General features: G+C 44.4%; 1 protein-coding gene across 1 annotated transcript; it reads left to right on the forward strand.

The window, feature by feature from the left end:
* Positions 1–1,165: 1,165 nt before the first annotated feature.
* LOC119649412 (trypsin alpha-3-like) lies at positions 1,166–8,187 on the forward strand. Its single transcript, XM_038051549.1, has 7 exons — positions 1,166–1,397; positions 1,463–1,573; positions 1,644–1,772; positions 7,419–7,529; positions 7,588–7,731; positions 7,790–7,962; positions 8,018–8,187. Exons 1-7 carry the CDS (start codon positions 1,284–1,286, stop codon positions 8,103–8,105), a joined length of 870 nt encoding a protein of 289 aa, XP_037907477.1. The 5' UTR covers positions 1,166–1,283; the 3' UTR covers positions 8,106–8,187.
* The last annotated feature ends 8,899 nt before the right edge of the window (positions 8,188–17,086 follow it).

Here is a 17,086-nt window from a genome sequence, read left to right on the forward strand (position 1 = left end):
ATCTTTGTTGCCTTTTTTGTGGAAGAGTTGAGATTGTTTGACAACCGCTGCCGCTTTGGTTTTCCCCGTCAACCTTGGCACAGCCCGTGGGTTGTGGTTTGACCGAAGACGGTCTGCCTGAAGGTGGTTTGCTCGAAGAAAGTTTGCTCAGAGGTGGTTTCCCCAAAGGCAGTTTGCCCGAAGGCTGTTTGCTGTACGAGAACAGATGCTTACCCATGGGCAAGACTTCACTCAGAAGTGCTGACAGGAGGGGTCTGATTCGGCTCGCACCTTAAGGACTGGTTCTCAATCAGATTGGTTCCCACTTAAGTAAGTGGAGTGTCTGAATCTAGACTCAGGTTCTCCATAATTAAGCTTAGAGGGGTTGGATCGTTACGATCGAGATTTTTTGTTTCCTGGTTTTTTATAATTGGCAGTTTTATCGAGGAAAGTAAAAGTGCGACCCCATCTACGCTCGCGACACGGCAAAAAAAACTGCACTGCATGTCAACATATCTTTATATGGTTTTGTATGCAGCAACACACATTGAGCCATACTGCGCTACGCGACATTCAGCCAAGCGATGCGACGCAGCTGAGTTGCTTGGTAGAAAATATTTGCTAAGTGACTGCTACGATTTTTCAATTTGGGTTTGTAGTTGGTTGTCACGCTAGTGCAATATAAGTATACCGTGTCACGGCAATCGTACTGAATGTAATGTCGCGTCGCGTAGCGTATATGGGGTCATACCTTAAGTTGATCTCGCCAGAGCCCCTTTTTGCCAAGACAAGGGTTGTTGTAACTAGGTGTCGCCTGGTACCCAGAGTTCACCGTACATGGCCATAGTGACCATTTAGCCCTCGACACGGTAGTCACACCTTGGTTTGGGGTTTTGATTATCTCTTGTCTTCGGGTGTCACCTCTTGCTTCATAGAGGACCTTCCTTATTGAACTCGTTCACCACGACAACGTAGATAATTGTCGAGGGAGCGATTGAGTCTCATCACTACCAAAAAAGGAAGCAAGAAGGGAGGGTATGGATAAGCTAGTGAAGCAAACATATGCAGGCACTGAAACTGAAAATTACCTAGTTCAAAGTCGACATGAAGACAAAGTATATCCCACCTTCTAAATATCGTCAGGAATATAAAGTGAAATATTATTTTTATGAGAATCTTAGTACACGATTTATTCAAAATCGAAAGTTGGTTTGACGCATGAAATAGGAACTTCAAAATCAATTTTATTTTACAGCAAATTCCTTCGTGTATATAAAGCAAACAATCCCAGATATATTTATAAAATGAAAATAGTCACCATTCTATTCTTTGTTGTCACTTTTATTGCCAAATCGAATGGTCGAACGACGAGAATCATCGGAGGAAAGCTTTCAAAACCTGGAGATGTTCCCTCCGTAGTAAGAGTTGCTGCCAACACCAATTTCGAAGAATACTTCCACATATTCTTTTTCGAATGATTTAGGTTGCGATTGTAACATTGTCGATGACTCAGTTTTGTGGAGGAACACTCATAACCCAGAAACATGTCCTTTCGGCTGCCCATTGCATGGTTTACCATAAAAATCCAAAGAAAGTAAGCAATGATGCTTTATATTTGCATACGAGTAAAATTTATTATAAAACGCACGTTATAATTTTGGCAGGTTCTTGTTGTGGGATCAAAGATAGTCCTGCCAAAACGAAGAACCAAAGGAACTTTTGAAGTAAAGAAAATCATAAATCACCCAGGTTTTAACAGAAAAAGTTTTCGTAATGATTTCGCCATTTTAGAGGTTTGTATTGACTATTGCCGTATTTCCTTTATACCAGTAATCACTTCATTCTCAATTAAATATTGTCTACAATCAGTACCCCTGAAACAACAATCCTTAATTTTTGAGGAGCTACTTATTATCAACTATGTTCGAGCCCCTTGGCACCCACATCAGGAATGTTTCATTTAGTAGACCGAATTTCAGCAGCAAATAGTTGCAGCTTCCTATCAGCTGGATTTATTGCGAATAATGCTCCCGAAATGTTGCGATCCCACCGTATTTGTCACAAACTTTCTTCTGAAGCCAATATGACCGTCATTTTTTTGACAGTTCTGTCTTCCGTGGCTGATCCATCGGTGAAGACTATTAAGAGTATAATTCCGTAACACTAGTGACCATTTGTCGACATTTCTTCTCCTTGATGATGTCGACAAAGCACGAGGAGCATATAAACGGAAGTAGCAGATGTGCAGAAATTTGAGGTGCAGCGATAAATAACTTTGTGGAGAGAAATTCAAACCCAGCGGCCTTATTCCCGTCGATGGCCGAGATGGCTTCTCTTCTGCTTGTAGGAGCAGTCCATATCTGCATATTAGGGTGAGTAGCCATTTTATCACAAGGAAAGGAACTTTTCCGGATGTGATATGGTAAAATTCCATGAAGAAGTGTTCCTTTAGCCTATTCAGTTGCTCTTTCTCGTCGATCAGAAGTGGACTGTTAACGTCCTTCACATAGCTACCGGAATATTTGCGACCATATTTCTGAAATCATGGTGCACAATACGTTGAGCATACGGGGATGTCGCACGGTATCGCGGTTCGCGGGCATTACATCATTCGCAGTGATCCCGTTCATCGATCCTCTTCCAGCTAGATCTTAAGCGGGTCCAAGAAAAGTGCATTTTATGGCTGTAAACGTTCGCCGATGTTCTCAGGCAGGTTACTCAGTGCATCTGTGCCCGATCATTAAAATAGTTGTCCGACTCTCGGGTGCTAGTTAGATCACACAAGCGGACGATATTGAACTTTGGAGGGTTGCAGCTCTCCAACCCTGCCCGGAATTACGGGTGCAACGCACCAAGAGAACGAACGCGACCATCAGATGGCGGTCCGTTTAGAGGCCAATTTCAGCGCCTCTCTTGTTACGCACATTCAGGGGATAACCCCTAAATTTACTGCTTATCGCAAAGTGGTCTATCTTATTGATTGTTTGGGGTCGATCAGTTGAAACCCAATTGAACTTATGGCAAGCACTGTACTTGAATATTCTGTCACTAAGGACGAGGCGGGTGGAAAATACAGAAATCCACACACCTCGCGCCATTATCCCTTAGGTCACCAAGACCATATTTCCGCATCAAATGTCCGAGCAAGGTGCTGTCAGTGCCATATCGGCATTCAGATCAGCCATCGCAATCACAATGTCACCTTTACGAAAACTTTCTTGAACTGCGCACTATGTCGGGAGTCTCGTTGGTGAATGAGCTAGAATCGGAAAGCAAGCCTTATGGTAACCATCAGAAACAACCTAACACCGAATTCATGTCTGCTACCATCCCGCTTTCCAAAGTACACGACCAAATTTTCACAAAAGTGAGAGGAATACTCTCCTGAGTAGATTCTGCCACCAAGCGTTCAGCGTATATGACCCTCGTTACCGTTGTTTAGGACCTTACGTACATTCCAGAAATCAACAATAATCCGTTTTCGGTTACAAAAAGTTTTCGGCATGAGGGCAATCCCTATCCGAGGCGTTGTTGACTTGTTGGTAGCAATAAAATTTCAGCATTTTCGAATTTACAGCTCACAAATTTCTATCACTTTAAGTCGTCTTTTACGACAAGTAGAGAAGACTGAGTGTATCCTTAAGCTCCAACGCACAGCTCTAAATATATATCAAATATACATAACATAGTCGTAATCATTTTTATGGCTGCAAAGGTGGCACATTTAGAGGTGTGTTTGAATCTGAGCACATATGCCTTTCAGAGATTTATCAGCCGGAGAGGTCAGCCATGCACAATTCGATCCGATCAGGAAACGAACTAAGCGAGAGTGCTGAAGGTGTTAAGGAGGTTGGCACAAAATTCAGATAAAATTGGTTTCGAAGAGAATTGTGTGCCATCACAACCATTTCAGTCAAGAACCTGACGTCCCATTGTACTTTACGGAGTTGTCACTTACGTACCCGGCACCTCAGACAAGAACCGTGGCTCGTTAGTGGAGTAGTCAGGTGTCTAAACTTCCAACATACTGATCTGTGGTATGCTAATGGAACTGATTGACCCCGCTTCTGCATGGTAGTCTCAAAAGGCTTCCAGGCTAATTCGGTTAACGACCTATATAATGACAACACCACAGCGACTAAACTAGCCATAAGAACTCAACAGTTAGATAAAGAGATACTATGGTGCTCTGCATATTTCCTCTACGGTGCAGAAGAAGTTCCCAGTTCATCAGAGCTATGCAAAATGCTAAAAAAAAGGAATGGGGGTAATAGCAGGATGTGATGTCAACGTTCACCACATATGCTGGGGAAGTCCCAACATCAATGCAAGAGGATCGAGACTACTGAAGTGTCTAGTAGGAACCGATCTGTAGACCCTTAATGTAATGGGTAATGAACCCACTTTCTACAACATGGTCAGGCGAGAGGTCATCGACATTATGGTGACATCCCCTGACATTACGGCTCTGGTCGAGGAGTATGAAATGATATCATACTCTCAGATCACTGATGCGTTGATTTTTTAATGGGCATAGATCCACCCCCACCCACTGCATTTCGGAATCTACGTAAGACAGATTGGGTTACCTACAAAACAAAACTGAGCGCCCAAACTACGATCACTGGAAGAGGTATCAAACCCATTGCAGGAATTGAGAATACAACCCAGATGATTACAACCAGTATGAGAGAAGCTTTTGAAGAAAGCTGTCCACTCAAGAAGCCAAAGAAGGGTAAAACACCATTGCGGAACTCGGGTTTGGCTTCGGCTGGCACAAACAGTCAAGTATGTAGGAGTACATTTCGACTCCAAGTTAACGTGGAACACCATATTCATACACTGTCGTAATCACCAAAAGAAAAGAATGGTCGATAAATGGCATGAATCTTCACCGATGGGTCAGTCATGCAAGGCGGATCGGGCGCAGGACTGTTCTCGGGAAATACGATTATGGAACTGGTCCGAACCCTCGGCAAAATGACGACCATATTCCAAGCGGAGATATACGCCATTTCATTGGCAGCAGAAGAATGTCTACGACAAAAAAGAGGGGTCGCACCATTCCAATCTGTTCCAACAGTCGCGCAATATTATCAGCAAAAAAAAGCAGCAATGGCATATCAAGGCTGTTGGTGTGGAGTTGTCATCAGGTGTTGCTGAAACTTGGCCAAGTGAACAAAACATCCCTCATGTGCGTGCCGGGGCACTTAATTATTGCTGGTGATGAGGAGGCTGACAAACTGGCTCGCTGAGGGTCTGGATCCACAATGGAGCCAGCCCCAGCTTTTGGCATCCGGCTATTTATGTTAGTGTCAAATATACTCTGAAGGGTGAAATTGTTAGGATTCACGCAGCCGAGTGGAGAAATTTGAACTCTTGCCGGTAGGCGAACATCTTTGTGAAGGAACCTGGGGTCGCCAGGCATTTTTGCTGTAAGAAGTGGGACATGAAAACCCTAGTAGGGCTTTTAACAGGACACTACTTCTTAAACTACCACTTGGAAAAGATTGGAATGGTGGTTTCGGCTATGTGCAGTTGCCCAGCCTCTTTAGATCTCAGACGAAGACATCTTGGTAAGGTTTTCTTGTCATGATACTTAATATAATAATCTACAAACCAATATTATGAAAATATGAATTCGTAGTACAATTGTACAAGTCAAATGTACTACAGCAATGCAATTGATCCGTGACTTACAAATTATGACGCCGACCCAATTGTTTGTAAATTAGAATAAGAATTCAAGCAGGTAACGAATTAGCAAAGAAAAATTATTCTCTATCCAACTGAGCCGCAGCAGGTTCCTTGCTGCTCAAGAGGAGAATAGCTTTTCAGCTTCTCCAGGATATGAACAAGGAGGATAAGTTCTTAGCTTTCCTAACTTCTCCACAGGTCAGGCCAGTGCTATAGCGCCCACGCTGCACTGGAAGCTTCTTTCCCCTGCTCCCGTGTTTACCACCGCGCCTGGAAAGGGCTATGGGGCCCCACGCTGCTCTAACCTGTAAATTGAATCCCACAACTATCTGCACACTCTCTGCCTCTGGAGAATATTCTCAGATTCGCTAAAGCCTGCAACCGCCGTAAACGGGAAACCGTTGAATGGACGATTTACGGGAATAGTATAATGGACTTAACAATGACCTGTGTGTTTGGAACTGCGGTTTCACCCACTAAACTAAACTAACTACGCGGCAGCCTGTTGGTATTTCTACTTGATAATTTTATAAAATTCTGCTCATCCAGGACGTTGTGGTGTTCGTGCCTCCCTTCAGAATTAAGAATTGCGCTTGATCGTCCCACTTGGTAGACATGTCGGCTTGGATATAAGGAATTACGCGTTAGAATGTTAATTCTATGTAGTTGTCCAGCATCTTCTGCACTGTTTTCATTACAAAGGATGTCAGGCAAATTAGTCTGAAAGAGCTTGCTTGAAAAAAAATCCTCTTTATTCACATTCGTAGTGGAGATCACGTTTGCCTGCTCTAATTGTCTTGTCACAGCTTGGGAGAGAGCCTATGTTGAGGTCCAAGCACCGTTTCGATGATGCGGGAAGATGCCAGTCATTTCGGCTGATTTTAGTGGTTTAGGATTTCACACTGTTTATTTTATTCGAATTTCCGGATATACCACCTTAAATATCCTCCGTTTTCCTACTTCTATCTATAACTGGGGTATCAGCCGGGAACTTATTGTCCTCTGCCGTTGAATAGGACCCCCGAGAACTTAGTTTTGGAAGGTAGCACACCCTGTCCTTCTCAATCTCTGTAAGTATGTTATCTTAGGAAATTGTTACGCCTTTGATTCCAATATGCTACAACATAGTTTGGATGCTTTTGTCGTTTGCGCAATCCCTTCAGAGAATTTGCTGGAATTACTTTGTTTTGCTTCTTTAATCGCGTCGCTGTACGTGGTCAATGTGTTTCTGTAACTTAACCAGTTCTCGATTTATTTCGCCCAGCGGAAGAGCGTTTGGACCTCTGTCCTCATTCTAGATAGATTCCTATTTGGGCAGGATACGTCCCTTGATGAAGTGACTACCTTAATAGGAAGGCTATCTTCATTTGAGTAATTGATAATTCTGTTGTGGTCCTCCACCATTCTCCAATTTCAGTTCGGTCGTGATTTCGCCTATATATGATCCTTATTGCGACTCAGGTGCCTCACATAGGAATTGCCTTGAGCTTTAGGAAATCCAAGTCCATATCGTCCAGCCTCTCCGTCTCAATGGGCAGCAGAGCCTTAGTGGAACTTAGTTTTGTTAAAACATGCAAGCTATCCCACACTGAGTGGTCTCCGTATTTCACTTTCTCTTGCATACTCTCCTCCTGAAGCATTGTGAATATGAACCCTAGCTACATAGTCTAATTAAAATCAAAGCTCCAAAGGTTGACAAAGGTATTTTTATAAAAATTTAATCAAAATGATCTTTTCCATAGCTTCTCCCGAAATTGAAAATGAGCCGTCTTTTGAAGGTGGCTCATATGGTCGCTAAAAGGCCCCCAGCTGGCACAACGTGTGAGATAGCAGGCTGGGGATACGCTGACGAGGTAATCGTAATGCAGATAATGCAACCGAAAAATATTAAAACAACTTTATTGTATACAGGATGCCGACGAACCAAGTACAAAGCTTTTGATTGCACAAATAGGTATCCGCCCAGATTCTGATTGCTCTAAACCCCCAGTCAACAGTAATCCGAAATACGACATTTGCGCTGGAGTTAAATCTGGAGCGAAGGATGCTTGTTATGTAGGCATTCCTTTTGGTCGCAATTTTCAGAATGAATTATGTAAATACTCTTCTGCAGGGAGACTCAGGAGGGCCCCTGCTTTGTAAAGGAAAACTGGCAGGTGTTATCTCGTTTGGAATTGGTTGTGGTAGGAAAGGATTATTCGGAGTATATGCCGATGTTATTGTTGCCAAAAAGTGGATACTGTCGATAGTTTCGAATAAAGGAGAACGCTCATTAAGACCAAAAAGGTATCATTTATTTCAAAATTAGGGATAACATATGTTTATAGAATAATAATTGCAGAAGGGCCTCCAAAGTGTCTTGCCTTTATGGGAGAGGACCTGTTCTACAGACCATGATTTTTTTAAAGGTTGTGAAAATGAGCTTGTAACTTTAAAAGTATACAATTTTGTCAGTCACTGAATTTTGTAAAAGTGCTGAGTTGCTCTAAATCCATAAATTTTAAAACTAAACTATTTTTTCTTTAGTTCGTGATAGTAGGGGTTTGACAGTTGTCTCCTGAAGTGAACGCAAAAACATTCACAATCAGTTGAAGTAGCACAACTAGATTATCCTAGACTACACTATTAGAACTTACTTTACGCCTTTGTCTTTCTTCTTTTAACGATTTCCAAATGATGCTAAAACTTTGAAATAGTCCCGTCTTGGGTAGCTTTAAATGTTGTGGGGATGTGCGCTCACCTGATTGGCCAGTTTGTGTGCGGTACGGAGCCGCGCTGGTTTATTATAAGTCTTTTTAAGGTTATGTATTAAACAGAACCTTATTAAAATCGATTCAATATCTATCTGTCCGTCTGTCCGTCTATTATTAACAAATTTATAGAAAGTCAAAATGTCACATTTAAGGTAAATTTATTTCACCTTAAGTCGTGTATGATGGCATTACCACATAAAACGAACTTACATGAACGGCGGGGTTCGTGGGGACATTTTTTCTTGGCTTTTTTGAGTTATTTGTATCTCACTGTCAATTACTCGAGGTAGACATGTGTATGTATATGTATGTGTTAGTGAAGCTGGGGTGGGGTGGGTAGTAACTAATTATGTGTGGAGTTGCCAAATCTCCCATCAGGCGCGTCCCTTCGTGCGGATAAGGGAATGCTCGGCGAATGTGTCATGGGCATGCACATGCACGCATCCGGAGGTGTGCGTGTATGGGCATGCTTATGCGCAGGCCGGGTAGGTGGGAAGTAAACACCCACCCGTGGATAAAAATTGGCTAAGGGAAGTATACTCAGAAATTAAACCAAATATGGCGGAGGAGAAAAGTAGTTTTTTTACGGTCCGGGGCTTCGGAAACCCAGTGCCAGCGCTTTTTGGGAGTGAGCAAGCGGACTCCCGGCCGTCGATATCCAACGACCGCAGTGCCTCAGTAATGGAAAACTTGGCTACTTTGGCATCTAATGCTACAAGAGATAATGGTAGAGTGGAAATTAGGTCCACACTGGATCTTTTTAGGAGGAGTTCGAAGATCACTATCGATGACAATGGATGGATGGCACTAGAAGAAAAGAATTCCCAAGCGTCAGGTGGCAAGGTCACAAGGGAAACGTAGGTGACGCCTCCCCAAGATAAGGCAAGCGGGAAAACGGGCTAGAGTCGGTACCTGTGAGCCTCGAGGACCACAGCAAGTCCCGAAGAAGAAAAAATCTTCTTCACCAAAGAAGGCGGAGCCAGCGAGAGTACCTGCGAAAGTCGGTAATCTGACGATTGCAGCCACAACACCTACAAAAGTGGAAGAAAGTGGAGTCCTTCAGAAATTACAGGGTTAAACAGGTAAGGAGTTTGCAGCCGCAAGTAGAGTACTCGATGAGAAAGAGCATCGAATCTTTTTTTACCTATTAGTTTTTTACCTGAGCCTTACAAATTTGAACACAGGTATAAATATAAAAAGATGAAAAACCAATCACTTGTCTAAACTTTTTTGCTGTTTGGAACAAAAAGGATAATCCAGTCTAGAGTGAGCACTGAAAGGCGTTCAAGTTATACTCAGTTATATTTTGTTGTAAGTATTGTGCTGTTTGTGTGTTCAGTGATTTTTTTAAATGGATCGTACGAAGGGAGATAGCTTTAACGTTCAACGTCATGCTCGCCCTAAAAAACGAGTATTTCATGGGAATCGATACTTATCAGAGAAGAAAAAGGACTTCGCATCAACATCAGCGAAGAAACTTTTAGCAAGCATGAACATGGATGTTCCAATTGCGCCAACTTTTGTATATTGTATATTGGATTTTGCTGGAGTTTTCTCCGGTATTTCTGCAAAATTCTGCAAATAATAAAATATACGTAGTAGTAAAAAAGGAATACGTAGGACATGTCGAGAAAAGAATGGGAACGCGGCTTAGAAATCCAAAGATGAATCACAAAGGCATTGGTGGAAAAGGGGCTGGAATACTTACTGATAAGATTATTAACGACCTCACTACATTTTTTGGGCTAACTATTCGTCGACACGCAAATTTGATAGAAGGAATGAAGCAAGAAATTTGGGCAACTTTCTTCCATAAATGTTCTAGAGACGAAAATCCTCAGCATCAAAATTGTCCAGTTGGTGCAAATGGCGCAAAGCGGAAGCTCAAGGAGAACTGGATAGTTTCAACCACGAGAAGGCACCTTTGACTGAAGGAGTTCAAACAGTCATCAAACCAATCTGCGAAGATTTGTCACGAGATGATCTCTTGAACAGATGATTAGGAGCAGAGACCTAGAATAACAATGAATCGTTAAATGCATTGGTCTGGACTTTCGCTCCTAAACACCTTCATTCTGGGGCCAAGGTCGTAGAAATAGCCACTTTTCTGGCTGTAATTATTTTCAATGAAGGACTCAATGGCATTCTCAAAATCCTAGTGACAATGGGAAGTCAAGTTGGTCACATATGTCAGGTTTATGCCGACCGCCGTAATGAAGCGCGAATTTGGCGGTCCGAACGACAATCGACTGACCTCGCTAAAAGATCCACAATTGACACCAGAGAGCAACAATCGGCCTTACAAGACGTTTTTGAAGAAACGGAGGGTGCTCTCTATGGACTAGGTATAGCAGATTACTGGTGAGCTAAAATTTTACTGTTGATAATCACATTTAAATTTTCAAATGCGTTTTTCTCGAAACTGCATCTTGAAAATCGGCTGCCATCATAGCTCAAAATCTATCCAGCCGAATTCTTTGAAATTTTCATCATCATCATCAACGGTGCAACAACCGGTATCCGGTCTAGGCCTGCCTTAATAAGGAACTACAGACATCTCGGTTTTGCGCCGAGGTCCACCAATTCGATATCCCTAAAAGCTGTCTGGCATCCTGGCCCACGCCATCGCTCCATCTAAGGCAGGGTCTGCCTCGTCTTCTTTTCCTACCATAGATATTGCCCTTACAGACTTTCCGGGTGGGATCATCTTCATCCATACGGATTAAGTGACCCGCCCACCGTAACCTATTGAGCCGGATTTTATCCACAACCGGACGGTCATGGTATCGCTCATAGATTTCGTCATTGTGTAGGCTACGGAATCGTCCATCCTCATGTAGGGGGCCAAAAATTCTTCGGAGGATTCTTCTCTCGAACGCGGCCAAGAGTTCGCAATTTTTCTTGCTAAGAACCCAAGTTTCCGAGGAATACATGAGGACTGGCAAGATCATAGGCTTGTACAGTAAGAGCTTTGACCCTAGACGTTTCGAGCGGAACAGTCTTTGTAAGCTGAAATAGGCTCTGTTGGCTGACAACAACCGTGCGCGGATTTCATCATCGTAGTTGTTATCGGATGTGATTTTCGACCCTAGATAGGAGAAATTGTCAACGGTCTCAAAGTTGTATTCTCCTATCCTTATTCTTGTTTGTGTTTGTGTTTGACCAGTGCGGTTTGATGTTGTTGGTTGATTCGTCTTCGGTGCTGACGTTGCCACCATATATTTTGTCTTGCCTTCATTGATGTGCAGCCCAAGATCTCGCGCCAATTGCCGCCTGCTCGATCTGGATGAAGGCAGTTTGCACGTCTCGGGTGGTTCTTCCCATGATGTCGATATCGTCAGCATAGGCCAGTAGTTGGGTGGACTTGAAGAGGATCGTACCTCTTGCATTCACCTCAGCATCACGGATCACTTTCTCTAGGGCCAGGTTAAAGAGGACGCATGATAGCGCATCCCCTTGAAATTTTCACGGCTTCTTTAGTACATATTTCTACGGTCCGCAAACTAGGATAATTGCAATCGGACGGGTAGTTTTTTTTTATTCATAAAAAAAGCCGTAAAAAAACACCAAAATCCAAAAAATTAAGTTTAAAAGCCCCCCAAAAATTTACCTTTTAATATTTTCTAATTATCCTAGTTTGCGGACCGTGGAATATTGTCCACATTAAAATGCCGTTTACTTTTTTTCCCTCAGATAAACACAGCGCCCTCCAGCGTGGCAGCAGAAAAACACCTTTTTTTGGAGATGGCTGCATAAATTAACACCTATTCCGAAAATTAGCTATGAAATCAAGCTCACATATACTAGATATATCAGTAAACATATGGTGAAAAAATCACGTTTCTATCTTTATCCAGTCCTTCAAAATAATTGTTCAAAAAAAGGCAAAAAAAAACGGCCTTCACACCGGATGACCCCCTTAAGGTGAAGAAGAACAAGAGGAAAAAGGACAAAAAGAAGCACCGCCCGGAAATAATAATTATTTCCAAGAAGGGAAATATGTCCTATGCCGACATCCTCCGAAAAGTGAAATCAAACCCGGAACTGATGGATTTGGGGGATAATGTAAGCCGTATCAATCGAACACAGAGCACAGCACAGAGCACAGCACTAGAGCCAGAATTAAGTAGCTCCGCGGACAAGTCAGCCGATAACTTCCGCGGCAAGGTGGAAAAGGTACTGGGAGAGGAAGCTGAGGTAAGAGCTCGGAAGCAGGAGACAGTGGTTGAATGTAGGGGCCTAGATGAGGTCACCACATGGGAGGATATCTGTGCTGCGCTAAAGCAACAGTTCAATCTTAACAATATAGACCAGAGTGCCATAAAAAGGATCAAGAAGGGATATGGCGGCACACAGAGCGCTATTATTAGTTTGCCGGCGGAATCAGCAATTAACTTGATTACCGCGGGCAAGGTAAGAATAGGTTGGGTCGTGTGCAGGCTCAGGGAGCAAATATCTCTAAAGAGATGCTTCAGATGCCTCGAATTCGGCCACTTTGCTGCGGCATGCACTAGCCAGCATGATAGGTCGAGAAGTTGCACCTCATCAAAGATTGCACCAGAAATCCACGGTGTATGCTGTGTGATGGGAAAGAGGGCGTGGACGACCGGCATATTGCGGGAGCGGCAGATGTCCGGTATATAGGAGGCAGCTGAACCGCACAGGTAAACGAGATCGATACAAGTCAATCTTAATCACTGTGAGGCAGCTCAAGAGCTGCTCTCGCAACAGTCGAGAGTCGAATGTGGACGTGCGGAAGGCAGGGCATTCCGGAAGTCAAGCGTTGACCTGACATTTGTTAGCACTTCACTGATGAGGGAGATGGCTTGGCTAGTGAGTGATCACTACACCCACAGTGACCACCAGGCCATCTTCCTCCGCATTGGCAAGAAGAGAAGCAGTCAACTACGCTCTGGAGATGGAAAGGGTAAAGCGGTTGGCTGGTCTATCGGAGCTTTCGACGAGGAGACATTCCTGGTAGCATTGGAGGGAGCCCTTGATCCGGATGGAACAGCGATGGAAAGGGTCACACAGCTGTCTCAGGGTATAACCGAAGCGTGCGACGCTACGATGCCACGACGGCGTTTGCACCACGGCAAGAGGCCAAACTACTGGTGGAATACGGAGATCGCTGCCTTGAGATGTCTCCGAGCGAGGAGACTTTCCCACAGGACAAGGGAAAGACCGGAGCACCAGGAGCGTGAGGAGGAATACAGGGATCGGCGAAGCAACCTTAAAAAGGCCATACGAAGAAGCAAGCGGGAATGCTACCAGAAGCTCTGCATAGAGGCTAATACGAATCCGTGGGGTACAGCCAACCAAGTTGTGATAAACAAGATCCACGGGAAAAAATCATCTCAAGTCACATGCCCACGGCTCTTGTTGCAGATATTCACAACTCTTTTCCCACAGCAGGAGCAGGATGAAAGAGAACCCCAACTGGCAGCTCAGCAGGACGTCTTCTCGATCCTTGGTGCTACCGAAGAGGAACTTCGGGAAATCTGCAAACGTAGTAGGGATAGCAAGGCTTCGGGATTGGACGGAATTCCGAGCAATGCTCTGAAGGTGGCGGTGAAGGTCAGACCAAGGTGATTCGCAAGCACATTCGAATCGAATTCCGCTCAGTGGAAGAGGCAGAAGCTGGTGTTGCTACCGAAGCCCCAAAAACCACCCGGCGTGCCCTCTTCATATCGCCCTATTTGTCTCAAAGACACCATGGAGAAGATATATAACAGACTGCTCCCATTCATCGAGCTTGCGGGTGGTCTTTCAGAGCGGCAATATGGGTTTCGGCGAGCTCGTCCTACGGATGCAGTAGCAAAGGTCGTGGAATTGGCTCGAAATGCAATGGCCATGGGCAAATGCTGTGCTCTGGTGACGCTGGACGTCAAAAATGCTTTTAACTCAGCTGACTGGGGCTGGATTAAAGCCGCTTTGGCCAAACTGGGTGTTCCTAGTTACTTGGTTCAGCTAATCGAGAGTTACCTTTCGGACAGACTTCTCTGGTACGAGACGGACGGCGGGCCGAAGGAGTACATTGTGGCAGCCTCAAGGTTCTGTATTGGGACCACTGCTGTGGAACATAATGTACGAAGCTTGACCTACGCGTGCCGGAGGAGACAACGCTGATTGGTTTTGCGGACGACCTGCCGGTAGTTGCACTTGCAAAGCATCCCGAGGATGTGGAGCTTCATGCAAATGAAGCTATTCATACTATCAAGTCAAGCTAGACCTGGCGGACGAAAAGACGGAGGCGGTCCTCATTACCAACCGCAGGAAGAACAACACGGTTACCATCCGGGTTGGTAATCGTGAGGTCATCTCAAAATCAGTTGTCAAATACCTGGAGGTGATGATCGATGCCAAGCTGAGTTTCAAGGGACACTTGGATTATGCGCGAGAGAAGGCAGCAAATGCCAGCTCATCCCTTGCAAGGATGATGCCTAACGTGGGAGGGCCGAAGTATAGTCGCAGGCTACTCATCGCGGGTGTGGTGAGATCGATCCTGCTATACGCGCCCCTGTGTGGGCGGGAGCGTTGAACCACGCTGTTAACCGGAGGAAGATAAGTTCGGCATACCGGCCAATTGCGCTAAGGGTGTGCAGCGCATTTAGGACAGCATCGACGGAGGCAGTGTGTGTCATCGCAGGAATGATCCCTATAGATCTTCTAGCGAGCGAGGCACACTGGCTCTACGAAAAACGGAAAGCAAACCCAGCCGAGGTGAATGCGGATTTCCGAAAAGCTATCAGGAGAGAGTTGTATGGCAAGTGGCAACAAATGTGGGATAACTCCGACAAGGGCCGGTGGACCCATACATTGATCCCGTGTATCGAGAAATGGGTCGACCGAAAGCACGGAGAATTGAATTACCACCTAACACAGTTCCTTACAAGACACGGTGGCTATAGGAAGTACTTGCATCGCTTCGAGTTGAACGAGTCTCCCAACTGTCCTGAATTCGGTGCTACACCCGAAGACCTGGAGCACGTTATGTCCCAGATTTCTGTAGCAGAAAAGGAGGTTGAATGGCATCTAAGGGGCGAAGATTGAGCCCTCCAACCTGGTGGAATAAATGCTAAATTCGGAGGAAAGCTGGATGGCGGCAAATGAGGCAGTAGCCGTGGTACAGACAAAACTCCTGCAGTTGAATCGAGCTCGGAAGGCGGCGCGCCGGAGACGCGACATGGACGAGCTGGTATAGCGAACCAGAGCCTCCGCCGCGAAGTAATACCTCACGGTGGTCCGCGGGGAGGGGCGGAAGAGTGGGGGTGGTTTTAGTGGGTGCGAATCCCACACACTGCTGCAACCTGGCACAGCAGCGTCTTTCTAAGATTTCCACCTCCATCAAAAAAAAAAAAAAAAACAAACCAATATAATAGACATGTGTGTACTTGGTTACCAACGGTTTTTAATGTACGTTCATAACATAGTTTTGTGCACGCAGTCAGGTGGAACTGCGTGAAATGCGTTAGATCAATTTAGGCACACACATATATAAGTATGCATCGTCATGCCGCAATATACAACGTTTGTTTATTTAGGATGAACGCAGTATTTATGCCGTTGGTATGTATGTACATACGAGTATGTGTATCATGGATTTTGGCAAAATATGACGGAATATTTTGTATTCCTCCTTATAGAGATTCTATACCGGCAGCGCCTAGTTTCCAGTATCCCGACTTGTGTGTGTCTTTATTTTTTTACACTCATTTGAACCCCACGAGTGTAGTGGTTAGGAAGTCCGCCCGATCATAGCCCCCCGTAGAACAGTAAGGTCAGGCTTACTCACAGAGGCGATCAGGTATCAGTTAGGTTTCGTTACCCTCGATTGCAGACTCTCCATTGGGCGTGGTTCGCATAACCCCCTGGATTGCGGGAGGTGTTTTTCGACTCTTCGATGCAGATCCGTAACGTTTTGTTAATAATAGGGTTACCTCGTGCATCGTATACACCCACTAATGATCTTAATAGACGAGAGATTTGACTCATGAGGAGCCACATATCAATTCCAGAGAGAGATAGATTGGCGCCCAAAAGACTACACTCCGCATCGGTTTATCCTGTATACCTTGCAATAGAACTAAACGCTTGGGTTATTATTTGTTCTGTTCATCCATCTGTCAACCGCCTTTTTTCTTCGCGAAATTACTGGGTGTTATTTGGGTGGAAGCATCTACTCATACTCGTATAAGAAATGAACATGCTGCTAAGTAACTATCAAGGTGATAGCCAGCATATAATGGGGGTCGCTCTTCTAGGGCAATGCTGTCCTGTCTTTCAATTATAGGGTATAATTTCACCCTCAGAGCTGAGAAAAGTTAATTTCGAAAGGCCATTTTGGGAGAATTGTTAGAGGTACTTTTGTTCCTAATAATTTCCAAATGAAACCTACTTGATTAGGAGCCGGAAATTACAATTGCCAAATCGAATATTAAGAAGTACATATATTGCAGTTATGGAAGTGATGTAGCTTCCTAGACAACCCTGACAAAAGATAAGCTAAACAGCTGCGGGCCGAAAACGTTGACGCATAGGGAAAGTTGAGACGTTATGTTTTGCTTAGGATGTTACTTGACCCATGTCTAAATTGCTACTCTAATCTCTACCAAAGCCAAGAGTTCAAATTCCACACCAACTCATATTTTGCAGTG

Source organism: Hermetia illucens, chromosome 2, assembly GCF_905115235.1.
Source record: "Hermetia illucens chromosome 2, iHerIll2.2.curated.20191125, whole genome shotgun sequence".
NCBI lineage: Eukaryota > Metazoa > Arthropoda > Insecta > Diptera > Stratiomyidae > Hermetia > Hermetia illucens.